General features: G+C 36.1%; 3 protein-coding genes across 5 annotated transcripts; 1 reads left to right on the forward strand and 2 right to left on the reverse strand.

The window, feature by feature from the left end:
* Window positions 1–88: 88 nt before the first annotated feature.
* On the forward strand, window positions 89–6,224 carry Alg-2 (Apoptosis-linked gene-2). 3 transcript variants are annotated; one of them, XM_053744042.2, is made up of 6 exons: window positions 89–227; window positions 1,110–1,170; window positions 1,524–1,630; window positions 2,048–2,316; window positions 2,752–2,847; window positions 4,395–6,224. In XM_053744042.2, the coding sequence occupies exons 2-6, from the start codon at window positions 1,115–1,117 to the stop codon at window positions 4,404–4,406; spliced, it is 540 nt and encodes a 179-aa protein (XP_053600017.1). In that variant the 5' UTR covers window positions 89–227; window positions 1,110–1,114; the 3' UTR covers window positions 4,407–6,224. The 3 variants fall into 3 exon arrangements, with proteins under 3 accessions (XP_053600017.1, XP_053600016.1, XP_064291986.1); XM_053744041.2 differs by having other exon boundaries at window positions 119–265; XM_064435916.1 differs by lacking the exon at window positions 4,395–6,224 and having other exon boundaries at window positions 131–265; window positions 2,752–2,990.
* Window positions 6,225–6,747: 523 nt separating this feature from the next.
* Window positions 6,748–10,368, reverse strand: wol (wollknaeuel). The gene is made up of 6 exons (XM_053744373.2): window positions 10,185–10,368; window positions 9,324–9,498; window positions 8,666–8,874; window positions 8,120–8,334; window positions 7,534–7,671; window positions 6,748–7,022 (listed from the first exon to the last, which is right to left on the reverse strand). Exons 1-6 carry the CDS (start codon window positions 10,254–10,256, stop codon window positions 6,824–6,826), a joined length of 1,008 nt encoding a protein of 335 aa, XP_053600348.1. The 5' UTR covers window positions 10,257–10,368; the 3' UTR covers window positions 6,748–6,823.
* A 751-nt stretch (window positions 10,369–11,119) lies between these two features.
* arr (arrow) lies at window positions 11,120–26,086 on the reverse strand. The gene is made up of 24 exons (XM_053744114.2): window positions 25,719–26,086; window positions 25,343–25,566; window positions 24,847–25,037; window positions 24,166–24,456; window positions 23,699–23,883; window positions 23,082–23,311; window positions 22,512–22,682; window positions 21,808–22,041; window positions 21,144–21,285; window positions 20,502–20,666; window positions 19,935–20,079; window positions 19,700–19,827; window positions 19,159–19,312; window positions 18,301–18,575; window positions 17,821–18,045; window positions 17,173–17,311; window positions 16,468–16,743; window positions 15,993–16,178; window positions 15,544–15,718; window positions 15,027–15,205; window positions 14,298–14,468; window positions 13,631–13,733; window positions 13,095–13,315; window positions 11,120–12,464 (listed from the first exon to the last, which is right to left on the reverse strand). Exons 1-24 carry the CDS (start codon window positions 25,807–25,809, stop codon window positions 12,233–12,235), a joined length of 4,533 nt encoding a protein of 1,510 aa, XP_053600089.1. The 5' UTR covers window positions 25,810–26,086; the 3' UTR covers window positions 11,120–12,232.
* Between the last annotated feature and the right edge of the window lie 1,746 nt (window positions 26,087–27,832).

The raw sequence follows: 27,832 nt of genomic DNA on the forward strand, positions 1-27,832 counted from the left end.
ATTCTCTGAAGGTAATGGCAGTTTATTAAAAACTCTCCTGGCAATACTGAATCAATAGTGTCTATTCCGTTAGGAAGAGCTTAGGAGTTACACACGTCTAGTAGGTACATCAAGTGTCAATGTCAAGTGTGGTGTGTCATCATCTCAGCACTCAGGCAGTCAGCACAGCTGAAATCATTGCTTGCTTGCTATCTCCAAAGAAAAATCTTAAAACTGAATCAAGATTGGTACGCTTTGTTTGTTTAATTAAATCAAGCTAAATAAGGTATGTTATATAAATACTAAATAAATTATTTTCTGCACATTTTCATTAATTTGTGCAATCGAGGAAGAATGTTGCAACAAGTTGCTAGCAATCAAAGGCGTCGTTTTTCAGACAGCCTAAGTAGCGTAGACGAATAAAGTTAAGACTGTTTTACTCTGAATTCAGACCGCAAGATCAGGTTTGGCAAGGCTTACTGTCTTAGACCGTTCAGTCAGCTCGCTTCCGAAGGGAGCCGTCCCTTGCTAAGAATCGCAATGTTAATACCAGTCTTATCTCTTAGAGTTGTATCTTCTTTTTAAATATTTATTTAAAAGGAAGATATCGGCGTGACTAATTTTAACCAAAACTCAAATTTAGCAGCTTCTCTAAGATAATTTCTCAATTTTGATAGTTCTAAAACACTCAGTATTTGCGGGTTCGTCAATTTTTCTCTTCAAAACAAATACTCTTTTACTTATGTTATTCTCTTCTATTATTATTTGTATCTCCTTTTGGGATTCACGGCACATAGTCCGGTCCTTTGAGAGGCTTGCGTGGGGATATGGATCCAACACGTAGAGGCCCTTTGGAGAATTTTGATGTTATTATTATTAGCATTTAAGGTAATTGCAATGAAAGGTGCGGCAATTTTTGTGGCTTTTTAAAAGTGCAGGTGGTATTATAACTGCCAAAGTCGACTTTTAAGTGTGTGTCGAATTATATGTATGTATTTTGTGAATGTTAATTGTTACACTAGTCTCATTTTTACACTATATGTTATGTTATCCCATATGTGTCTAATAGATGACTCACTGAGTCATATCATCAGTATGTAAAAGTCTAACATAAAACCTTGTGATTTCAGACAAAATGTCATTCCAGTCACCAATGCCAAGTCAACAGTTCCTTTGGGACATTTTTAGAAGGTAATACTACAATCTTATTCAAGGATTTATTTTTTCCGATTTGTGGACATTTGAAGTATCTACCCCAAAAGAATAGAAACATTAATTTGAATTAATATATAATAGGTGTGCTTTATGAAGCTTACAGTTATCTGATAAATCAGTTTTGTGTGCCTTGTGGCAAAGGCCTCCTTCAACTAATTACCTAATCTTCTATATCTAAATAATCTGAACCTCTTATCTGAGCATTTTCTTGTTTCTTCTTTACCCATAAAGTGAAGGAACCCAGCTATATTACTAACAAAAAACATGTACAGATTTATGATATCCAGCCCGATTCTAAAGAATATACAATATATTAACTTTGTTTCCAGAGTTGATAAAGACAGAAGTGGATACATCTCGGCAGATGAACTCCAGTTGGCATTATCAAATGGCACATGGAACCCTTTTAATCCTGAAACTGTGAGACTCATGATTGGTGAGTAGTACATTTACACTATATAAAAATAACACACTTTTAGCTCTCCACTACAATTTTTCTCATGAGTCCTTACATGTAAACCGTTACAGTTTTTGAATTTTGATTGAATTCAAACCATTCTAAGGTAAAACATTAATAAACATTTAACCAAGAAAGTGATTTCCTAAAAATTAATTTTATATAATACTAATGACCTGCCCTGGCATTGCACATGTACAATATTATGCATGTTAAAATTGTTACATATACCTATATAAATCTTCCTCTGGAATTATACTATCTATTTAAAAAACCCACAACGAAGTTTTAAAGATTTAAGCATTTTATATTTTGATATGGAAAATAGCAGATACAATCTTGTTGCTGAAGTTCGCACACATTATATAAAATTCAGTCAGGCTTTTTAACTTACAGGTATGTTTGATAAACAAAACAGGGGTGTGATATCATTTGAAGATTTTGGGGCTCTGTGGAAGTATGTTAGCGATTGGCAGAATTGCTTCCGTTCGTTCGACCGAGACAACTCTGGCAACATCGACAAACAGGAGCTGAAGAACGCCCTCACTTCCTTCGGGTACAGACTGTCTGATGAAGTTGTCAACATTATGGTGCAGAAGTTTGACAGATTCGGTCGAGGGACTATACTCTTTGATGATTTCATACAGTGTTGTGTTACATTATATGTAAGTATTTTATGATTATAACTAGCCTTTGCATTTGCATGAATTTCTTTTTTTTCAGAAAGAAGAAAAACAAAATGACTAAAAATTATTAATAACTTTTTTATCAGAAGATCAATAAAGATTTTATCTATTTGTTTCTAAGTTAGCCCCCCTTCTTAAGCCCCGACGCAATAAGAGGGGTGTTGTAAGTTTGACTGCTAAGTGTGACCATCTGTCTTTGTACGTGGCACCATAGCTCATCAATGGGTAAAACGATTTGGATTCGTTTTTTTTTTATTTGCTAATTATATAGCTAATTTTTATGTGGTGGATCACAATCGGTTCACCTGTTCAAAAGTTGTAGCGAAATGAATTGAAAGTCGGGAGATTTTTAATTTGTCTAACAAATAAACTTGTGAATGAAAGACTATAAATATTGATTGTTTTTATTTGTAGACCCTGACCTCCGCATTCCGCCAGTATGACACCGACCAAGATGGAGTTATTACAATACATTATGAACAATTCTTGAAAATGGTGTTTGGACTGAAGGTATAAAGGAAAACCTACATTTTACAACTTATATTATTGTTGTTTTGCAAATAATCAATAAGAATGTAAAACATTACTATACAAACATTATATTGACTCTTTTCCAGTCCCAAATATATTAAGGACTATTAAGGACCTACGTTGTGACAACTTTTATAAATTTCTACTAAATTGAAATATATTTTTATTACATGGCACCACTATTGATAAAACGACGGAATATACTTTAAAAAGTTGTCGAAATTTTGTAAATATATTAGCCATTTAACATGTGCACAGTTATATGTGAAGACATTTCCATGTTATTGCTAAAATTATAATGTAGCATTTACTTAATACCAATTTTATACATAGAAATTTTCATCTCTCTATAACTCACGAGGTATGGGAGTTGTGAACGTCTTTTTTCGTATAATCGATAAGTGTATTGAATATTTAATAATCAAGACAGATTTATCTTGCATATATATAATTAATATGTAAATGTAAAAATATAATTTTAAAATTTTCGAAAAGCATGTTTAACATGCTGTTGTTATTGTTTTTAGAAAGTGTTATGGCAATATTTACTAAGCATTGCAGTTCGAGCCTGTGTTGTAACCGTTTAATTTTTTTTTATTTGATAAGTATTGTAAAGCCCAAGTATTGTGTTATCAAATTTATGTAGCACAGCAAATTCTTGCTTTTATATTTGTCTATATTTTTATTTATTGTGTGACAGAGAAGTAAAAATATGAAGGTCAGATTAGGACGAAGGAAGTGATTATTATAAGTGATATTCTAAATTATTTTTAATCTACAAATAATTTAGAATACTATTTACATTCCGTTCGTCTAATTCCTATGTAACTCTAAACTTTTCAGCATTTATCCTAAAAACGAAGTTTAGTGACTTATCATCACACCATGGCTGTCTTCCCTCGACCTATCTGCATTGAAGCTCTTAAACAAATAGTCATCGCTGCCAGAATGCCAGTTTTTTCAAACGCGCTAGACCGACCGTCCGCGGCTGACTAAAATAAGCTCGTCATTCCACTTCATCAAATTGTCCTCTATTATTGCCATCTAAAGATTATGATCAAGATCTTATGCCGGCTACACACGATCGCTGCACTCAGACAGTTGCGACGCAAATTTATGAACATTGCGTATCTATATGAGAACTTTTATTTACCGCTATTAAAAACCAGCAGCGTTAACCGAATCCGCTAAAGTTTGGCGAACTGTTTGCCGATATAGTTGCATAACATTAAGATATACCAATGAATATTGGATAAAGAATTTGATAAGTTGGAATGACGCGTAACTTAGCTGAGCTAGTTTAGCTGATTGTCACTTAGCTTGTGGATCACGCCTTAGATTTTATTAAAGCACTAATAATAATAAACGCGTAATAAAACGTATAAAACTGGCTCAACTATGTCAAATGATGATACATTAATTTGGTGTGGGCATTCAGCGTTATTTTCTAGACTGGCAACCGTCAGAAAGTACGGTCTGTTATTGAAGACTAATTTTATTAATTGGGGTATTTCTCTTCCGTCCAGTGCTGGCCGTAGAACGTCGCCGCTGCTGTCTCGAATTCTCAATATTCGCCACTGATTTAGGTAATTTCACAGAATTTTGAAATACAAGTCAAATAGAAGTGGCATTGTCGCCATTAGACCGCATAATATACATAAGCTGCATAATTCATAAGATCATACAGTCGAATCGAGTCTTCATTCAAATTTAGTTTTAAGGAGTCGTTGCGACAGATGTTTTCATTGTTAACAAATGGCACTTCTATTTGTCGTATTGTTTTTGATTCTGTGGTAATTTAGCTTTATGTCGAGGGAGGTTTGGTTTAAGAATCTAAAGTTAATACTAGTTGTTTATACTTTTACACTATTTTGGAATATCTTCTGCAGATTTACTCGTTTTATAATATAAATATAGTAGTATAGTAATGCTTTTAAGCAATGCATGACTGTAGGATTTTTTTTAATTTTCAGCATGAATATGTAAATTATAGCTTTTCTGACCTTCGACAAAATTTGGATGGGTTTATTATAGTCACAATTAGATGAAACTTAGAGAGAATAAACCCTTACTTATAGCTTTAAGTGCTGTAGTTTCAATTATTTGTTTTATAAGGTCATAACTTTGACGATAAACATAAAAATTTACTGATTTTTTTTTATAGTTTGAGAATATTAGATCTGATATTTTGAGGGTACCCTGCACAGTAGTGCATATAAAGAAAAAGTGAACAGTATCACTGCATTGTTGAGATGTCTTTCACAAACTCGTAGATGACGGAAAGACTTAAAATAATATGTGAAAGAAGAACTAATAAGTTAGAAACCTATTTTAATTTTAGTATTTTCAGTATTTTAATCCCTTGCCAATGTGAGTGGACGTTAATCTATTCACATTGGCACAAAGGATTGACTGAATGATAAAATTTAACTAAAAGGAAAATATAGTAACGGAAAAATGTTAAAATCTTGATTTTGTATTTTCTTTTCAAAACTTTTTGTGCGGTACCCTCGGTGGGCGGTGGGCCATTTTTCTAAAATACAATTATCTATTGAAAGATTTATGAGAGGAACAAAATGATAATAGTATTTATATTTTTTACGAGTTCGTAAAGTTTATCACTAGAGTGCATGACATGTTGGTTTTGCAAGTACAAAGTAGATATTGAAAAAAGTAAGTATTGTTTGTGTATGTAATTTCAACTTTCGCTCACAACGCCAAATTTTGTATAGAAACTATGTCTGTTACAAACATTATTAAAAGTTATACGAAAACTGTATTAGTTAAGATTATTATATGTATTGATAATTGCACACAAGCACTATGCTCAAAATAAATTTGAGAAACTGAATATTATGTAGTCTAAAGAAACAGCTAATTGTGTTATTTTCATCATACTTTTGTTATTCATTCATAAAATAATTAATTATAATAGTTATTGAGATGCAAATTTATATTTTTGTAAAAGTTTGTTGACATTATCGAAGCGGGGATATGGAGTGGTCCTATTTTAGGGCGCAACCACACGCCATTATATGCTATCTATATGTTGTAATGTTATACTATCTGTCTATCTGTGTGTACGGGGAAACTGGGTGAAATGGACCCAGTATCGGAGGACCAATCACCCGTCTGGTGCTCGCACCAGCGACCTCATGAAGTAATATATCTGTCTGTAATATATGTATTTTTAAATACTTATATAAGTGTGGTATCAGATACCTCTTGATAGCTACTTATATGATTTACTTTTAAAAGCATTTATATTAATTTCTTGAGATTATTGTTAAGAATATCTGTTTGTAATAATACATTAATAAATGGATCTTACAAAACTATGGCCACTATGACTGTAATATCCTGTTTTATTTTAATCCTGTTACTCATTAAAAAAATAAAGAAAAAAATTTTGGCAAAAGTTAGTTTTGTCACTATCGCACTTTACCAAATTTGGCACTGACAGAAAAAGACAAAACATACTTTAGTTTAAAGTATGCTTTATCTTTTATGAATATCAAGCTTAAAGATTTAATTAAGTATTGTGTAATTTAATACACAAACGTCATTTTTTTGTTTTATTCGTAAGTTCCCATAATATCCCTTCCCACAGAAAACTAGGAAACATGTTTTAAAAAGTTAATTTATTATTTTTATTGCTAAATTACACGTCTCTATCGTTCGTCAAATCAAATAATGTTGTGGACTTGGCACCAAATCTATTGTCATTGTTTTGTAATAACTTATTATAAAATATTAATATATATCATATGCCACTTTATATGCTGGAATAAAATTTCGCGAAAAATTAAGATTTAAAAGATTAATAATTTACTCAGAGATAATTGTATGATATCGACTGAATGGAATGAAACAAAACAATTGAGATATTTGGTTTAATAATAACAAGCTGTTTAATAAGATGCAATAAAAATAAATGGCTCGCGCCACATTTGCCTTAGTCTAGTTTATCACTCCTGATCTTCCACGCGCCTATCAAATACTTCAGCCAGATGAGAGCCAGGTCCAGACCCATCTGGACCCAGGACAAGACCGGAGTCACCTTGGAGCCCTCGATCTCGGTCCAACGCACGGGTATCTCTGCTATTGGAATGTTCAGTTTTTGTGCTATGTATAACAGCTCCACGTCAAAAGCCCTGGAAAGAAAGATAATTTTACCAATTATTATTTATATGACTAGTTGCGCCCCGGACCTTCGCTCCCGTGGGAGTTAGTGGAAGCTGATACCTTAGATTAACATATAGGGTACTTTTTATCCCGATAGTACGCGATTCCCGTAGGATTTGGTCAAAGTCTTGAGACAATCGACGGCACTTTATAAAGTAGACGGCACTCTGCGCATAATAACTTACGTGGATTTAACCGCGCGCTGCAGCTAGTTATACTGTACTCATGGTCAACACAGAGACGAATAAAAATAACGATGTCTCGTCATCTTTCTATTCGTACATAATTTTCATTTTTATTATTATGACGCTATGATTCTGCTCCAAGTATCGAAATCTATGAGATTACTTTTGTTACCAAAAAAAAACCAAATCGCAACAAGCTTCGTCAATAAAAATACAGAAATAAATCCGGCACTTGCAAGCTTCGTCAAAACTCTGTGAGATTGCATATCAGATTATAGTATTCCAAATGTCTTACCATCGGTTGACGTGCAGACTCTGGAAGCAGGTGCGCGCAGCTCGTCTGGTGAACAGCTTGAAGCCGCACTGAGTGTCCTTGATGCCTTTCACCGTGAACAGCCACACGAGGAAGTGGAATCCGTACATCAGTATGTTCCTGGTAAAAAACATCAGATTAGAAACGATAACCGATAACTAAACGCACCCAATAAAATATATTTAATAGCCAATATAGCGTTTATAGATTTGCCATTGGCATGCAAAGAGAAGTAGCGCAACCAAATATTTTTTCTGTGGTAAATCAGTATAGCTAGGTTTCTCTTTTAATTTTCCTATAATATTTTTTAGTTTCATGGCGATTTATAGCGTGTGATTTCCGCCTTAGAATAGGACCACGCCACTTACGAGGCGATTAGGGATAATATTATAGAAAAGATAGCATTGACAGGCAGAAGGGGTTAAAACCCAATCTTCACATTTTGAAGATTATTTTCTTCCAGATTCCGGCGCTTCGGAGAATCACAGAGTTTCAGTCGTGTGATGCGACTATGCTATATTGAGCTAACCATGTTATGTTAGTACTATTACTTCAAAAAATGTTTCACCTGAAAACGCTCCGAGTGGCCAAGGACTCCTGTTCCAAATGTGCCCTGGACCCGATAGCTAGAGCCTGCTTTTCACTAATCTCCGTCATCTGTGTTAGAGGGTCACATTTCACTTGTTTTTTCAAAGCTAATTCTAGTTTAGTCAAGTCCTCGAATTTTGACGCGCCGTCAGCGTCTGCGAATAGAATTGTTGCACCTCTCGTACTTTGGACACCCTGTAAATAAGTTATTATAATCAATTCAAAAATCAAATTGATTACAGCTAAAGCCTTTTGTTATTACAAACAAAAATTTGAATAAAGGGATGCAAAAAAAATTGTTATTACCTCTATTATGTGGTAAGTCACCCAAATGTATTTTCTCTACAAATATTGTATTATTAAATTGATACACACAGCTAAATTAGCATTAACAACTAAGGATGTCGAGGACTATGTGAAGTGGAGAAGAAAAAGACAAAGTAAAGAGGATCCTGGGCTTGTTTAACAGCTCAGGAAGGAACCAGAAAAGATTCACATTAGAGATTAAAATGAAGTTATAGCTTACCAACCGCACGGCTCCACCCTTCCCTCTATTCTTTACCAGTTCCAAACATCTGATCTTTTCTGATCCATACTTCTCAGCGTAGGCCTCCGCCACCTTCACTGTCTTGTCTCGACTACCATCACTCACTACTATGATTTCATATTTATATGACGGATGTTCAGATAGTCTTTTCTCAAGGAATTCTAATGTTTCTTCTAGCATAGATGGTACTAAGAAAGGAAATGTATTTTTTAATGCACATTACACATAATAATAATAATAATATAAATTATAATAATATAATTACACATAATAATATAAATTAATACATTGGACTACACATAATAATCATCACAGATTTACTGTCTTAGTATGTTAATGTTTGTAGTAAAATTTATTTATTCAACATTTTAATTGCATTCCATTGGCTGGGCAAAGGTCTTCCAAGATGTCATATTCAACACGAACCTGAACCATTCCTTCTCAAAGGTTTGTCATCACTCCAACATTTTCTATACACATCTAGATATGGAAAGAGAAAACATGGCAGACCAAGTAATTATAAATAGATTTTAAGCCGATCTTTCCATAATTTAATGATCCAATCAAAGAAATTGATCTGACAAATTTCCTTTGAATTTAAACCACAGAAAAAATTAAAATGTATGAATAATCTTACATCTATCTTCCTCGTTATAGGCAGGTACAACAACACTCAAATTGACAGTGCTTGCATCTATGATATTTGGAAATTTGCATCTTGTCTTAGTTTGACAGTCCCTGTAAGACTCTTCTTCCTTATACCTTTTAACCATTGGATATGGATCTGTTATCAGATATAGTATTACACATACCTGGAATTGAAAATATTGTCAATTCATACTAATATTATAAAAAGGAAAGTGTGTTTGTTTCTTCTTCCTTCGGAGCATTGGATTGAGGTGATTTTGATGATAGTTGGTGAGTTGAAGGCTACTTATAGCTGCATACAGAGCAGGCAATATAAGGAAAATAAATATATTTTATTGGATAGGATTGAATTTGTTGGACAAAAAATACATAAACTTAAAACTATCTAGTCGCAGTTAACAAATATGTAATGAATCAAGAAGATTGAGTTAGCCATAAAGTTAATTAGAGACTTGTGTTATGAAATACTAACCAATAAAACTATAATTAATCTAATTTAAAACTCTTATCAATTTTAAACTACCTAGCTAATTTGTGTGCCTTCTCAAAATTTGGTATTGTAAAGTAAATTTCTAAGTAAGTATATTATGAAAACGGCACAAAAAGTTTCTGATGAAATCATGGATGTATAAATAGAACAATAAATTAAGTTTCCAGGTTGATTACAATTTAACGATTTGGAATAATGCTATGTCCATCATTTAAAGATAGACTAATAAAAACAACAAGAAACTGGGAAATCTTAAAGTATTACATAGAAAATTATAAAGGAAACCGCCGCAGGAACACATTTAGGCCTTCAGAGTTTTAAAATCATAAATTAGTGACGTGTTTTGTGTTTACAGCTTACCGCTAGAAATAGTATTGGTAAACTGATGATTCCGGTTAGAATGATGTTCCATAACATCAACAACAATTCCATTTTGTTGATGAATATATTGTGTAGTTAATAGTATATCTCATGCTTCTAAAAACAAAAAAATAATAATTTCACACGAAACTTCCATCCACATTCATTGTTGTGTGTGGTTTTATTTACCTGAAATGACTTTGACAGTTTAAAAATAAGGTAGATACGTCAAACAAGGCAAAGGCGTGGCCAAGCCAATATTTCGTTCATCAACAACCGGTTGATTGATTAATGAACTTCCACTTTGTCCAATAGATAATTAGGGTTCCGCACCAAAAAAGTAAAACGAGACCTTATTACTAAGACTCCAATGTCTGTCCATTTGTCATTAGGGTATATCAGGTCATGTCATGAATCATTATTTTTTTAGATGTTGCTGCGACATCTACATAACATATACTATTATTATAAACTCTACATACTATTATTATAAAGAGGTAAGCATTTGTGAGTTTGAGGCGGGTAATCTCCGAAATTACCGAACCGATTCCATAAATTATTTCACCATTAGAAAGGTACATCATCCAAGATTGTTATAGGCTATATTTTATCTGAAAAATGGAGCGAAGTCTCGGGCAATATCTAGTATTATATAATAGTCACACACATGAGATAGATCTATACGCGATTGGATATTATAATCGTAATCTACGGCCTTCAGCGATAAACAGGGAGCGATCATAGTGTACTTGCTGCCCCGTTGTTGTTTAGGCAAGTCTTGTAGATAAATATATACTTATACACGTATTGAACGCATACGTACTTTTTTTCAAGCTCGGACATTTCGGTCTGTGTTACAGCGACCAGTCGATACCGAGCGACTGACTCAGTCGTGAAGTTTAAAATAAGTTTTGCAGATTTAGAAAAAAAACATGTTATTAACAGGTACAAAAGTTTAATTAGAAATTTCAGTCAATATAATACAAGAATTTACTAATCTGTTATAATGTAACTAATCATATAATTAATAAATAATCACTAATACTTTCTAGCATTAAAGAAAAACCTTAAATATCTATTTTTAAATGGCGAATTGTGATGTCACTATCAATCACATTCACAGCTTTTTCCTTCGAATATTGAAACAAATTATTTATTTCCAAAATAAAAGCCTTCATCGATTTCTTTGCCCAATATTATTGCTATCTTTTTCATTTTACCTAACGTTAAAAAGAGATATAAATAATATTGGATAAGTGAAATATCTAAGTTTTGTACCCGCCTAAGCTATATATGTTTTATGAGATTGATAGTTATTTTAAGAAAACATTTCAGGATGATAGCATATTGCACGCTAGAATGCCGGAATCGAACCACTGTCAAAATGTAAAACAAATATCGGTTTAATTATACATTACATAGCAAAAAATCTTAGGACCAGTTAAAAACTACCTAAATAACTAAACGTGGTAAGTTCAATTAAAATACAAAAAATAAGTAAATGCAGCTAAAAATCAGTACAATCATGGCACTTATTTAGAATTACGATTAGAAAAATAAAAGAGAATAAGAAATATTGAAATTAAATCACTATCTCAAAACAATTTACTTACTATTTACAAAACATAGTTTACAATATTTAGCTTATTTAGTATTGAGGCACATACAGTGAAATAGCACCATTGCAATTTCTATTCACGTTCAGTACAAATAAAAATAAATCTCTGGTTTAAACGCATCAGAGTATCAAATCAGTTTTGTGTTGTCACGATGGTGGAATAAAATCTTAATTCAAAAAGTGGAATTTTTAATCATAAAAAGTCTCAACGCATTTTCGACATTAGACATTAGCGTGTATCAAATAAAGTTTTTTGTTTGTAATTCAGTTAGCCTCAAAATCGTAGCTGCGGCATGTGAATAGCCAGCCACAGTGACAAACATAATTTAGTCCACAGATATAAGAACAAATCACATTGAAGCGTTCCTATATCTGTGATTCAGTGTTAGAACGACTGCGGCAGGTATGTGAACATTCAGACAAGACTGAGTCAGTAGAAGCAAGGCGCGGACGCGGGCGCGGGCGAGGGCGGCGGCGCCTCGGGCTCGGAGTCGCAGACGTCGGTGGAGGCGGGCGTGGGCGGCGGCGGCCGGTTCATGGCGCGGTAGTGGCGGTAGGCGCGCCGGCGGCCGCCCTCCGCAGCCGCAGCCTCGCCTGTGGCCGGCGACGGCGGCGGGTTGGCGGTGGGCCGCGGGTAGCGTCCGCACAGGCTCCCCGACGTACTGGAATCATACAGTTGAAGATCGAACTGATGAGTCGTCTCATTCAATCATACGTCTTCCGCATAGGCTTTCTGATGTTTTGGAAATTATTATGAGAAGTATAGAGATAGCTTTTTCGATCATGCATCTTGATATTACATAATATTTTGATAACAAAAATGCTAAATGATTAAACAATTAAAGTTATCGAACTAATGAGTCGTATGGAAATATCTTTTTCAATCATCCATCTTGGTATTACATTTTTTAATAAAAATAAAAAAAACTTACGATTCAGACGCTTTTGCGTCTGAATCGTAAGTTTTGGATGGATGAGAAAGAGACATTTTACTAATAGGAAGATCTAGAAGAGTACTCAATAGCCACTTTGAGGTTAATATGTAAGTTTGTGATAGTCACGTTACCTTAGCGATTTCGATGTACTCATAATGTTAATTTAATGTTCCCATGGCTGAAGAACTTTATGACAAAAAGTTATGAATGTCCAAAACATATTGGTGAATTTCAACCAAATATTGCGAAAAGGACTTAAATATCGATGAACTCTGATTTAAGTCTGACCGGTCTGCGTTGCGGTAGTTGCAGTCTCCACCATTTCCGCTAAGCCTAGACTCAATAATGAACACTCACTCAGTGCAACTGGCCCCTAGAGGCCTGGCCCTCTCGTCGCTGGTCATCAGCTGAAGAGGCTTCATGGCTCTGACGTCAGGTCTGGCCGGTCTGCGTTGGGGCCGTCGTTGTAGTCGCCGCCATTTTCTTAAAGCCGCCCAAGCAGCAAAAGCGCCGCCGGCCGCTCCCGCGACGGCGCCACAGACAACGAAAGCACTGGATTGACGACCTTGGTTTGGCACCTGAAAAAATAATAAGTTAACTTACGAGAAATAAAATAAGCTGGTGTTTGCGAGAAGAGATTTTCTTATCGAGAGTTAAGAGTAAGATTTTATTCAAGTAACCTAAGCATCTAAAATGGCTTTTGGATGAACATTAACAATATTGTTGAATAATGCAATAGTAGGCAGTTAACATTGCGGAACCTCTTCCTTTTAATTATATAGAGATTTGCTCTGCTGATCGGGCTAAATGTGATACGAAAACAATAAACATTATTATCAAACTTTAATAAAGAGGAAGAACAAGAAAATACAATTCTTTGATTTGTCAATCACCTCTCGCACGCCGCATGTCGCGGGCGATTCGTCGGATCCATCCTCGCAGTGTTGCGTCCCGTCGCATTGCAGGTGAGGCGATATGCACAAACGTTCGTCACATCTACACGGATTAAATAAATAGACGAATTAATAACCAATATCTAAATATTTATCTATTTATATATAATAAAATTGTAAGTAGGTTAAGTTAGTACATAGGGAGTTATCAATGAAAAATAATTATGGGAGATCTTTATGGGACTAAAGGAAGCCGAAATTTTTTTTAGAATTTTTGTCTGTCTGTCTTTACGTTTGTTCGCGCATTACGCAGAATCAATAGGATGGAATTGGATGCGGTTGTATAGCGGATGGTCTAACTTAAAATCTGGTATTGGTATATCAATTCCATCCAGATGATTTTGCGTGACATCGCGTTACGTCATTTAGAACACGAGATATTGGCAATAATAAGTTAAGTTGACAATAATAATAATAATATACACGCTTTTATTTTGATGCAAAAAGCGGTAGTTCTACATACATCTACATTCGCCGTTTAATTGGTAAGTTTCTATGTCAATGTTCTTAAACTCCTTTTGTTTTTCTCCATTGATTCCGCTCGGTCACACATAACAACAAAAATAAGAAACTAGACAATAACAATAATAAGCGATCAGTGACTGACCGGAAGGCCTCAGGCATGGCTCCGAGTGCGCAGCGCACGCCGGCGCCGCACGCGCGCAGCGACGCCGCGCATGCGCCGTCAGCGCAGCGCAGCCCGCCCGCGCCGGCGCAGCGTCCGCACGCGCTCGCCCACTCGTCCGACCCGTCGGGGCAGTCCACTTGACCGTCGCATCTGAACGCGTGCGCAACGCGATGCGTGGGGTACATGGATTACATTAGCACGAAGACAAACAAAGCTATATAGATGAAAGACGAGTGTAACTTCTGTTGTCTGTGTCTAAACAGAAGTTGAGTTATTAAAAATGTATTCTTTAGTTTCCACCATCACAATACTTTTCGATTTTTGATGTGTGTATCTTTATTTCTCAAGCTCACTGTGAACAGTGAAACCGTTGACACGATTTTAATGAAATTTGGTAAGACTGATCCAGTGTAGAGAATAACGGATTTTTAACGAATTTTATTTGCTTTTGCCCACAGTTGCCATAGTTCACCCGCGTGAATTTCCTACAGAATCAGAATATTTTTTTCAGAATAAAAGATACATAAATTCAAACTAGATGTGTGCAAAATTTTAAGAAGATTGATTGAGTAGATAAAAACGTGAAAAGGTAACAAACAAACATACATTCGAATTTATAATAAAATTTTGACATTAGAAAAAAAACATCTGATTTGACTAATGAAATGGAGAATAAATGTAATGAACAAATAAATAAAAAGCACAAACTTCCAAGCCATCGGTATGCAATATGTGTTGTCGTGTAGCGTCTGCGCGCACAGGAAGTGGTCGCGCGCGCAGAGCTGCGGCTGCGACTGCGACTGTGGCGGCGAGCACGCGCCCGCCGCGCCGCACGCGCCCGGCGCCGCGCCGCACGGCTGCGTCGCGCACGCGTGCCACTCCGCCATCTGATACATTCAACACTTGCTGTGTCTTACATGTTGTGACGTTAGAAAGACATACTCAATAGGGAAGTTTTTATTTTGATAACTGTTCAATAGCTGAACGATAATTTCAACAATAAATAAAATCACTCATTTTTGGACTCGTCAAAACACTCTATACTAAATGATACGCTGTCACGATTGAGTAAATATCTAAAGTGAAAAAAAGTATGTTCGTTCGACAGTTTCCTTAAATAATGCATTTATGTTGATGACTTCATAATAAAAGTTATTTCAAAATTTTAGTTTTTTGCGATGCAGCGGCAGCCTATAGAGGGCGCCACAATGCACACACAACATACCGGCAGCACCAGCCTGGCCGCAACCACCCGCACATGCAGCACGGGCACGGCGGGCACGTGCAGCCGATGCAGCGGCAGCCTCATGAGCGCGCGGTCGCCGCCCAGCGAACTCATGTAGAGGGCGCCACCGTACGCCGCCAGAGTCCCCACCCAGCCGCCTTGCCAGACGATACGCCTGAAACAGCTTGGCTATTCATTCTGATCGCATATTGACGTAAAAAAACGGAAAATCCCCTGAAGAAAATAACTACATAATAGAAATGATGGAATTATTGGACAAGCAATGGGACATGGTTCTAATAGTGTACCTTGCATACGGCACCAAATACTGCCGGAAAAAATCAACGTGACAAGTTATTTAGCTGTGAAACATTTTCACATAACATCAATAGAAATCCAGAACTTATCTGAAGAAAACAAGTATTTTTTAATAATAATGCAATACTTACGTCTTATTGTCCGAGTTTAGATCCACCGCGTAGATCTTACTATTGACAGCCCAATAGACAATAGAAGCGGTTTGGTCAAGAGCGAGCGCGGACGCGTTCGTAGCTCTAGCTAGTTCGATGCGCCCCGTGCCGTCTACGTTGGATCGCATTATAGCGCCCAGACCTACATCATTCCAGATTAGGAACCTGAAAAATAAACACGTTAATTCACGTAAATAAACTCAATTTGGAATGATTTTTCCTTTTTGTTGATCTAAGATAACAACATAATTTCTGAAATTGATTCAAGGTACAAACCTTGTAGAAGGTAAGAATTAAATGACTGTTATAAGCGGAAAAAAAATAAGTGAGAAAGTTATACTATGTAGAAAAAATTAGTTTTTATAAAAAATGTTATCTGCTACTAATATAGAGTATAATAGGAACAAAACACAACAAAAAATCTTTTTTTTTTTTTTATTTAAAATCCTCTCACCTCTCCGTCTGATGGAAGGCCAAATGCCTAGGCATCATATTCTCCCCCCTCACGATCACTCCAGTCAGCGTCCTATTCCTAATAGACGTGGCATTGATCGTGTCGGAATCCAGACTAGTCCAGTACAACGCTTGACCTAGTATGTCCAGGACAATGTGGAAAGGGCGGGAAATGCCCTCAACTACGATGTAAGAGTCAGTGATGGCGGACGTTGTTGAGTATGATATAGGAACGCTGCGAATTAGGTGGGAGTCTTCCTCTATCCAGTATAACGTCCTGTAAAAAATGTTTATGAAAGATACGGAATATTAAAATGGAGTAAGTGAATATGTAGTATTTGAAATTTGCACATATTTGTTTAGTTTACAGTTTAAGTATACAGAAATACAAGAAAGAGACAGATGGTAAATAAAAATGAAAGTATAAAGGTGCCTATTTCAAGTGAATTTGATTCCAGCATATAAGCGTGTTACGGAACAATATAAAAACTCAAATTAGGCGTGTATTTTAATTATTTTAATATTTTTTATTATTTACTAATCAAATGATACTAATTTCTATGTCTAAAAATATGTCATGTGATATAAAAAAGTGTAGTTTCTAAAAATATTTACACAAAATGGTACACTACTACGTCAATAAAGTTAAAAATAATCGAATATACGCTTTAGTTTTTTAATTCAAAATTAAAGTGCTACTACTCACTTGTTAGTGGGATCGTAATCAATAGCCTTAACGTTCTTGAGTCCGTTGAGCGGAATATATGCGTCTGCGCATTCGCCGTTCGCAATGTACAATCTGCCTATGGCGTTCTTTAGCGCGAATAGCAGGAATTCTTCTGGTTCTGTAAGGAAATATAACATTACTAACTACGCTCCCGTGGAAATTCAAAAATGACCCTTTAGAAGTAGCCATATGTTTCATTTCAAGCCGATTAAACTAATAAATTTTATTAAAATCCGTCCAACACATTTCTCGAGATCGACTAACAAATATCCTCACACACATCTTTCGCATTAATAATATTAGTAGGAAGCAGGATTAAAAGCAACGTAGTAACTGAGTACTTAACTAGGTATTTAAAAAATGTTGCATTTGTTTCAAAATAATATCCCAATCCCAACTAATATTATAAATGCGAAAGTTTGTTTGTTACCTCTTCACGCATATCTACTGGACCGATTGTTATCAAATTCAGTACACGGGTAGAAAATAACCTGGAATAATACATTGGGTACTCACCCCGAAAAACCAGGGGAGCGAAGCCCCGGGGCGCAGCTAGCAATAATAAATAAATAAATAAAAAAATATTTTGACGTCACGTAGGTATGTCAAAATTCGGAAATTAGTTACCGTCGCATGTGAGGTTGTCAGGATGTAGGCGGTAATGCGCGGGACAAGCACAGCGGTAGTCGGTGGGCGCGGGTAGACACAGATGTTGACAGCCACCGTTGTCCACCGCGCATTGGTTGCTGCCGCCTTTACGTGCCCACGCCTTCAGGTCAGAGATGTAGTCGACGTTTTCGTGTAAACGACGCCGCGAACTGCCGTCTAGCTTCTTCGCTGCTTCTATGAGACCTGTAAGGCGATTATTCTGGTCAAATATTCGTCTATCGTTAATGTGTTTATTATTATTATAGGTTCTATAGCTAAAACTTTGACGTTGACTTAAGTAAAAAATCTGTAAACTTTTAAAGGTGCACAAAATGTTAAATTTTTAGAGAAATTAATTTCCTGAATTTCCAGTTTAGATAAATTTTATTTTCTCCCTTGCGTTACTTACTTTAGAATTTCCGATCAATATTGGACAGAAAATCAGCAGTAAATTCATACCTGTATTCCAATCGCCCCAAAACATCGTATCGGCATACAAAGTTAGCGCGTACGGCATAGACACATTTGTAACCAGAGTCTTCCTGCCAGTTCCGTTGAGGAACGCGTACTCTATGGTCGGCGGTTCGAGCGCCGCCCAGTAGATGGCGTGCTTGTCGTAGTCTATGGCCATGGCGTGGACGCGGCCCACTTGCTCTATGATCACGGTGGGGCTGGAGCCGTCCATACCGGCGCGCTTTATGCACTTAGAGCCAAGCTCGGACCAGTACATGTAGCTGAAAATAATCCACGCTATTATTATAAACGTGAAATTGTATTTGTTACTCTTTTCTTTACGTCAAAACGGACAAAGATAAAGATTATTTTGGTATTTGTAAAAACATGAGTTTACTTAATTTACAATGAAGTTATTGAATTTGGAGTGAATTAGGCTACTTGCCGTTGACAGATGCTTTTACATAACAAAAAAAATTTTAACTACCAAACAGGCATGCGGCTCACCTGATGGTAAGTGGTCACCGCAGACTATGGACGCCTACAAGACCAGATGTGTCACGCGTTTTCTATTTTGTGGTCTAGGATCTTTGGGCCACAGTACCTTGTAATTACACTGCCCGCCCTATCGTCCTTCAAACCAGAATATGACAATGCTGTTTGGCGGAAGAAAAAAATGAGAGTGCCCTTTTAGACGGCTTTTGTAACCGAGATCTGTGCCTCCCTTTGTACTAAGGTGTACCTTATCCTACCTCGTGTTACACAGTTTCGGGATAGTGGTACCACTTGAGCTAAGCAAAATCTTTAAGTCGGAATTCCTATGAAAGCAAAACCTCGGAGCGACACTAGACACGTATAACATACCCTTTCCTTGGATCGAGCACAATGCTCTTGGGTTTCTTCAGAGCCTGCCAGATGAGAGTTCTTCGACTGGAGCCGTCCAACCGCGCCACTTCTATGCGTTGCGTCGCCGTGTCTGTCCAATAGATGTTCTGTCCATATTCGTCTATGGCTAGACCTAAAAGTACAATTTAATGTAAAAACTGTGGTATACGAGCGAGGTTACGTGCCCCATCCTCGCACACAGCTAAAGGACTGATGCTCCAACGTCCGTGCCCCTCGCCGTCTCGTATACAACTGAGCGGTCGCTCGCAGCGCTATGACTTATCACAGTAGTGGGGTGGAAGTGAACATAGACGCATACACTACAAGCAATAACACTACGACTAGTGTTAGCGTAAGCTGTGATAACAAAAAGAACGAAAAAATAGTAATCTCTTAATTAATAAAACTGATCAATTAAGTGAAATTTAATTATCGTGTTTTTTTTTTAATTTAAAAACCTTCACACATTTAATTCTTTAACCATTAGAATAGCCAATTTATCATCTAAATTAGGACTTACCTTCAACTAAGCCGGTCCATTCTAGTATCCTTTCAATGTTTGTGCCGTTTATAGAACACCGGTTTATAGTTTTCGTTCGACTGTCAGACCAGTACAACTTCAATCCAGAAACATGCACCGCCAAAGCACTGCAAATATTTCATATTTCGTTAGGAAAGTTTAATAAGGGTACTTGTGATTTGAATTATAAAAACCGGTCAAGACTGAGTTTCCATTAGAGAGCAAGATCCCTTACCTAACTTCTTTGAGCTCTTTGATTGGCAGAATCGCATCGTTGTCTTCATTCTCTATGCTGATCCGGCCAATGACGTTTTTGCGACTGTACACCAAAAATGTCTCTGGTTCTACACATGCTTTCCTGTCGCTGCCTAGCTCCAAACCTGAAAACGAACCAAAGTATTAATTTTACTCAATGCAATTTTCATGGGAAATGGACATGGTCATTCGGTCGATTAAACAAGAAATGTGAATAGCCGCTAATGTTGTCCGCACACAGATTCAATCTAAAATGAAATTTATCAACAGGATATAAAGTTCAATCTCACCTAACCAACAGCTACACACGTGATCCTTCGGTCGGTTAAACTAAAAATGTGAACAGCAGCCATAGTTATCCACACATAGATTCAATCTAAAATGAAATTTATCAACACGACATAAAGTTCAATTTCACCTAACCGACAGCTACACACGCGATCCTTAGGTCGGTTAAACTAGAAATGTGATAACAGCCGCCATAGTTATCCACACACAGATTCATTCTGAAATGAAACTTGTCAACAGGACGCAAAGTCATTCTCACCTAACGGACAACTGCACACGTGATCTTTCGGTCGGTTGAAGCAGAAATGTGAGCAGCCGCCATTATTGTCCGCACACGGATTCCAACCAATAGGATCGCCCAGTCGGAACGCCTTTACTCCCATCATGTTTGCCATTTGTTCCACTACTGTCTGTCGTTCAAGACCTGTGGAGAAGATTGAAATTGAAGTGATCGAACAAAGGTGAGGTTTGAACCTCACCTTTGCTCGATAGTGATAGTACATTTTATATTTATTTATGTATGTATATGGGATCAGAGGAGTTGAATAAAATAAACTTCAATAAATTTCACTTCTTATTTCTCTTTACTTAGCATGTGTAACGTCTTTACAATAAATCTTACCATCTCGCCATCTTAAAAATCTCTCTGTCCCTCTCACACCTATGCATTCGTCCCTTTCCTATGCCAATCTTCTTTCATAACTTTCATACACACTATCTCGCATTTATATCATCTCATTCTTAGTGTTTCAATCCCACATGTACACTAAGTAACTAATTTGCAATAAAGTATTATTGTATTGTACCACCATACGCACATTGCCCAAATTGCAGGTCATTTGTGGAGGACAAAGGTCGTCATAAGCTGTAAGAAGAAGACCACCGTACGTAAAGTACATACCAGTGTTCTTGTCGATCCTATCGAGCGTGCGGCGCTGCGTGTCGGACCAGTAGAGATGCGGGCCCAGCAGCGCCAGCCCGAAGATGTGCAGGATGTCGGCGCTGTGCAGCTCGCGTCGCTGCGTGCCGTCCATGTTGCACACCTGCGCACGACTCATCGACTTTAATAGTCACTTCACTTTTTGATTTTATGAATTAATAGGTACGTTGTACGAAGTACTTACTAAATCCATGGTTCGAACAAAGTCGTTATTTGACATTTAGATTGATATTTTTTAAAATAGAAATTCAGTAGCGGCTCGTCCTGGCTGGTGTGAAAAAAAAATATTAAAAACATACTATCGTGGTGCATCGAAAGCTGGTTGGCACCGAAAGCCTTAAATTACGTAATCATCGATTTCAATCCAAGAAGAAAAGTTGAGGGATTCAAAAATAATGATTTGGAGATACCCTAGAATAGGATTGGAAAAAGTACCGAGAAAACTCTGAGTGGGTGTCAACCTACACTGGGTGTTCATCAACATCTTAAGACCTATTTAATATTGCAATGAAAAAAAAATAAATTGTGTAGCTCACTATCTATTCAGAATGATAATAATTTAATCACGTGTATTGTAAAAGGAGCCGATTATTCCAGAAACTTTTGAAGTTAAAAAAAATCTTACTTCAATTTTTCTAGTCCTCGCATCGCCCCAATACAGTTTGTGATTGGTTACATCCAAAGCGATTCCATTGGGCCAGGTCAGCTTCTCGGACACCAATAGAACCCTGTCTGTGCCGTCCAAGTTAGCTCGTTCAATCTTGGGTTTCTTCTCGTTCCAATCAGACCAGAACATCAGGCCTGCAGTGGGGTGCAAGGCTATGGCTCGAGGGTCATATAGGTCGTCGTGAATTAGCACCTGGGAAGGAAATTTATTGATATCAAAGTCAAGGCATTTATGCAGAAATTCGACCTTCACTATCACTTTTTCACGCCAAATTTTTATTTTATATAGCTCAAAAAGCTACAAACTATTCGCATATATCAACAGTTATTTCATTTCTTACAAGAATAAATTAGTTGTGGTTCACTCCATTTCCTCGCTTGAATAAACGACAAATCTTTAAAGCTGGTAGCAACAAAAGCATTCCCAAAAAGGGGAAAAACCAGTAATGTTACCAGCAACACTCGAGATAAGAGAGAGTGTGAAAGCACCAAACAAGTAAACACAGGATAGTAATTTTTAAGTTCATATGGAAAGGTAAATAATGTGTGATATTAGACTCTATCGTGAGGTAGCTACAAATATCTTTATGTAGATGATTTAGTGATTCAGTTAGAATGTGTTTAAGATGTTTTGATTTTAGCCAACACTTTAAACAAAATAACCTTTCTAGCGCTGCCGTCCAGACGCGCCACATTAATGGTGTCAGTGACGGGCTCGGTCCAGTAGATGTTGCGCGCGAGCGGGTCTATGGCGATGCTGTCGCCCACGCCGCTGTCCGCGATCACCACCTGCTGGCAGCTGCCGTCCAAACGCGCGCGCGAGATCGACTTCAGCTGGAACAAGACAAATAAATAAATATATAGGGACAAATTTGAGGTTGCACAGGTTGAGTTAGCCCGTTAGCCCCAAAGTAAGTTCGCGACTTGTGTTATGGGATACTAACTTAACGATACTGTCCCACTGCTGGGCAAAAGGGTCCCCCTTCTGTTTCCACAACTCTCGAGCCAATGCAGTTACCCACTATTGTGCCAAGAAGCGCTAGTGTTTTAATTTATTAGTAGTATCTTTAGATCTTCCCATCATATGTCTCTCAATATGATGAGAAAAAACTTAAGAGTTTTTTTTATAAAATAAACTAAATTATTTTTGAATGACATAGGGTATGTTACATCCCGATATTCCCACGGACGATAAGCCTTGAGACGCAGCTAGTGTACTTATAAAAAACTTACCACACTGTCAGCCCAGTAAATGTATTCAGTCTTAGGATCAAAGTCAACTGACAGTATCTTTTTGAGGTCCTTTAGTGGCAAGGTGTATGGAGTGAAGTCGGGTGAATCTAATGATATCTTTGAGATCATCGACCTCTGCGCCACTAGAAGCAGTGACTGCGGCGTGTTGTAACAAGTTGTTTGGCTGTTTTCTTTGAGTTTGACTCCGGTGGGGCAGGCACAGACATATCCTGCAAAATAGAAATATAATGTTTCTCTTATTCAAAATTTGCTATTCAATCAGCTTTTTATAGATCTACATTGTCCATCTTATAATAACAAAACCATTTACTTTAAAATTTATTCTTTATTGTGTCCCACGCAGGGTAAACACGTAAAACACCATTTTGGTCTTTTCCCTCCACCATCATCCTCGTCAAATGCCTTAAAATAATTGTATCATCGCATGAAAAGCATTATTAGTTAAAAATAATAAATACATATTTTTTGGATACTGAAAGTAAACAAATACGTATTATTACAAAAACTAAAACAGAATTAATAAGTATCAAATATATAAATGTTAGCAAATTAGAGTTTTGGTCACTGGCTATTATAAGGATCAAATAATGCCATACCTGGACTGGCAGATGACAAGAGACACAGGTGTGAGCACCCGCCATTGCCGATATTACAGGGGTGTTCCACTTCTGGCATCAGCTGTCGACTGCCATCATACACTTTGATATCCACAGGGACTGGATTAGACTTTATTATTTCCTTGATTGGACCATTTGTTGATATATCCCAAGTGTGCAAAGACCTGTGAAGAATTCAAATAAATACAACTTTTGGCATGTTTTTGTGGAACTTTTTATGGTATTTAACTACAAGGTATATGTCAAAATTAGTATTAAATAGTATTAAATATTCCGTAGCTGACTGACCAAAATAGGTTCTACTATTTGTAGAAAACTGAAGTGTTTTGGAAGAGTAGGAGACGAGTATTATGAAAGGATTTGCGGAAATTCTTATGTGAAGGACAAATACTATATTTTTTGTTGAGTACAAATCATGAGCAATTGGGTAAGACAGTTTTACTTACCAAGTTTTCCAATCAGTCCAGTATAGTTTATCACTAAATGTAGTTAAAGCATAAGGGTACTCCAGGCCACCTTTGACTACTTTCTTTCTATTTTCTCCATTAAAGTCTATAACATCTACAAAGTGGAGTTTTGCATCAATCCAGTATATTAAATTCTTATTATAGTCTATGGTTATGCCGTTTGGCCAGTAAATGTTATTTTTCACTATAACCTTCCTGGTGGATGGGTCTCCGTCCATTCCAGATCTTTCTATTTTAGGTATTTCACCCCAATCAGTCCAAAACATTAACCTGAAATAAGAACATTTTGTAAATACAAAATTGTAAATAGAATTGTAGAATAAGAATTAATTGTATAGATTTAATGTCATCAGTTCATCATAAATACACTTATGCCCTCTTACCACTTTGCACAGATGGTACATATCATTTATATGTACCATCTATGCAAAGAAGATACATTTTATTATCAATGTTTCATATGAGTAGTAGTTAGATATTACCATTCAACAAGAACAAGTTTTTATTTAGTGTAAAATTAAGACAAGGGGCAAAATTTAAAAAGAAATCACAATTTTGATACATACAGATGATATACATCACTTATTGATATAAAACTCCTTCTAACGCGCACATGGTAAAGGGGTGCGGAGTGTCTAAAATGAAGTTTGGATTCCTTACCCTTCTTTAGGAACAACAGCAATGGCCCGAGCTAAGTCCACCTCTGACCAAAACAGAACCTTCCTGTGTTTGTGCTCCAAACTTATGACCTCTATTCTGTTTGTCTCGCCATCTGTCCAGTAAATATTGTTTGTGTACCAGTCTATGGCAATGCCAGTTGGTGTTATCAAGCCTTCTGTTACTATATTCATCTGAAATGTTAAATGTTTCTTGAATTGTTGAACAAAGTTGTGGGCAAAGCTAGATGTCAATGAAAAGACCGACTTTAGTCCACAGTAAAAAAAGATACCCTATTTCACATTTCAATCTTGATGTCTAGTCTATATTGGTGGCAAATTTCTTCAAAATCCATGTCAATTTATTTGATATAAATCTTTCCACTTTATATTGTTAATATGATTATTATAATCAACTTTTGTATGTAATATCTATCTACTTTTGTGCAATCAAGGTTTGTATTGTAAGTATGATATGATAATGTTACTACTTTACTTACCTTTTCTCCCAAATGTGTCTCGTTGTAGTGCATACATTGTATTAGCTCTGCTGTTTGATCTGACCAACAAATCAAGTTCTTCCGGTAGATGAAGTCAACAGCAGAACCCTGCTCCAAGTCTTTTACGATGGCGGTGGCTTTTGTGAACTTAGGGATATTAACAACTCGAATATCATTAGCAGTAGAGTATAATAGAATTGGATTGCTACTTACAGAGTAATAACCTGAAAAAGGAAACAAAAATGAATTTATTGTCAACATTTCTGGCAGCTGGGATTAAATTATGGTAAAAAATATCTTTGAATACAACGTCTAAGTTCACGCTTGCGAAGTTATGTTATTATTAGAACAAAATACATATAAACAATAGACTAACCTTTCAGTTGCAAAAACATTAACAAACAAAATATATGAATAACATTTTGTATAATTTTGTCCGCGTGCAGTATTCTTCGGCGTTTCGTCATAATGAAAACAAATGAAAATCAACCGAACACGGTATCATGTGTTTATTTTTGAAGCTTGTAGTGTGACATAAAAGGCACGATTATTTGTCATTTACGATAACTTTCATTACACTAAACATTTCTTTATGGCACCAGTAACAACATTAATTTTTCATAACTAATTTCTAGGAGAAGATAACTTTAGCACAATAAAACAAACAAATTCTTATGATAAAACGACAAGGTAAAAACGTTCAAGACTTTTTTGAGACGCAGGAATTCATAAGGTCATTTTACACTTATCATGTTTGTTGAATGACATTCAAACGATTTTTTTTAAATGATACATATTTCATATTGAATGAAACGATAGAAATAAATAAAAAAAAAATGTCATAATGTTCAGTTTGAATAATAAAAATAAATAGGTGTCACGTTATCTAACACTGAATATTCAAACATTGATCACTTGCCGGCTACGGGTTAGTGTATGTGAACAATGCTTTATAATTTTTGATGTGAGTGACATTTGAGCATAGCATTATCTGTGCTATTATATTTTTCTCATTTTTTAGGCAAATGTGCAAAGCCTTGGCAAAGCGGATTATTATTAAGTAATACAAAATTATGTTATGTACTGTGTAGGTATATATATTATAGGGCATATTACGCAAAGCTCGGCGCAAATGGCGCTAAGGTACACAAACATTGCCAATGGGCGCAAAAAGCGCCAATTTTCAATATTGTTCCCGATTTAAGACTAAAAATACCTTCTACGCAATTGTGGTGCGAGTTTAAAGGAAAAAGTAAGGATTTGGTGGATTATCCTGAAAATAATAACACCATTTTAGGTTATGTTCCGCATTAACTGTGGTTATAAACTGGTATAAACTTGATTTTGACCTGAAGATCATACTTGCATGAAGTCCATATTTTAATAGGTCTTCACGTGTGAAGTGTTCCGAGCTTCTTTTCGACAGTTTACTGTCTCGAAAATTTTACAGCATGAGGCGTATTCCTTAGTTTTCGAAGTTTTTTATCTTATGGAAAACGATTTTTAAAGTACTCTAAAATAAACGTTTTAATCGACATAGCAAAAGGCGGCAAAGCTTTTGTGTACCTAACATATAGTGCTGTACTCTGGCGAGATAAATATGCAGTAATACTCCCTATTTTATATACATACACATCATACACATACTTTTAATATATATATATTTTTAACTGGGTATGAAAAGGACCTCCAATCTTCAGCTCATTAGTTAATGTTTGGTGATTCCGTATATATCTGTAAGATGTCGCTAGGTACCATTTTCAATACGTAGGCAGGCGGGAAATTCGAATTCGTAGTCAAAATTGTTTGAATTTTTATGCGAATTGGACTGGATGATGAAAGATATTACAAACAAACAAATAATTTTGCAACGACAACAAAACGTGTGGCAAAAATGATATTTTTGCAAAAAATGTATCATCATTATCACTACATAGTAGAACCGTCCGTCCCTATGTATGCTTAGATCTTTAAAACTACACAACGGATTTCGATGCGGTTTTTTTAATAGATGGGAACGTTTATGTTTATGTTAATTATGGATTTACCCGAGCGAAGCTGGTATTGGCCGCTAGTTTACTACAACCCTAAATAAAAATAAAAATGAACATTTTACGGTCCACTACAGCAAAGCGTACAATCGTAATTGAGGCGGAAACTGTTTAATTACCTAGAAAAACATTAGTGGGACTTGTAAAACTATTGTACGTAGCAGCCATCTTGGATTAAAACGTGTCTTGCCGTAAAGTTGTGGTTGGAATTTCTCGTGAATGTCTACTCGGCTCGCTGTGGTCTTATGTCAAGACCCAGAGTGACTCTAGTCTTCTGTGCTGAAGTAGAGCGCGTGCAAATAAAGTTTTACACAAAAAATAAGTTTTGAAGTACGTATATTTTGTATGTATATTCGTATGTAAGGTATTTATAATATGGGCCACTGGTTATTACTTATATATTTTTACCTAAAATAAAATTAATTTACTTTTATTGTTA

Source organism: Plodia interpunctella, chromosome 4 (assembly GCF_027563975.2).
Source record: "Plodia interpunctella isolate USDA-ARS_2022_Savannah chromosome 4, ilPloInte3.2, whole genome shotgun sequence".
Classification (NCBI taxonomy): domain Eukaryota; kingdom Metazoa; phylum Arthropoda; class Insecta; order Lepidoptera; family Pyralidae; genus Plodia; species Plodia interpunctella.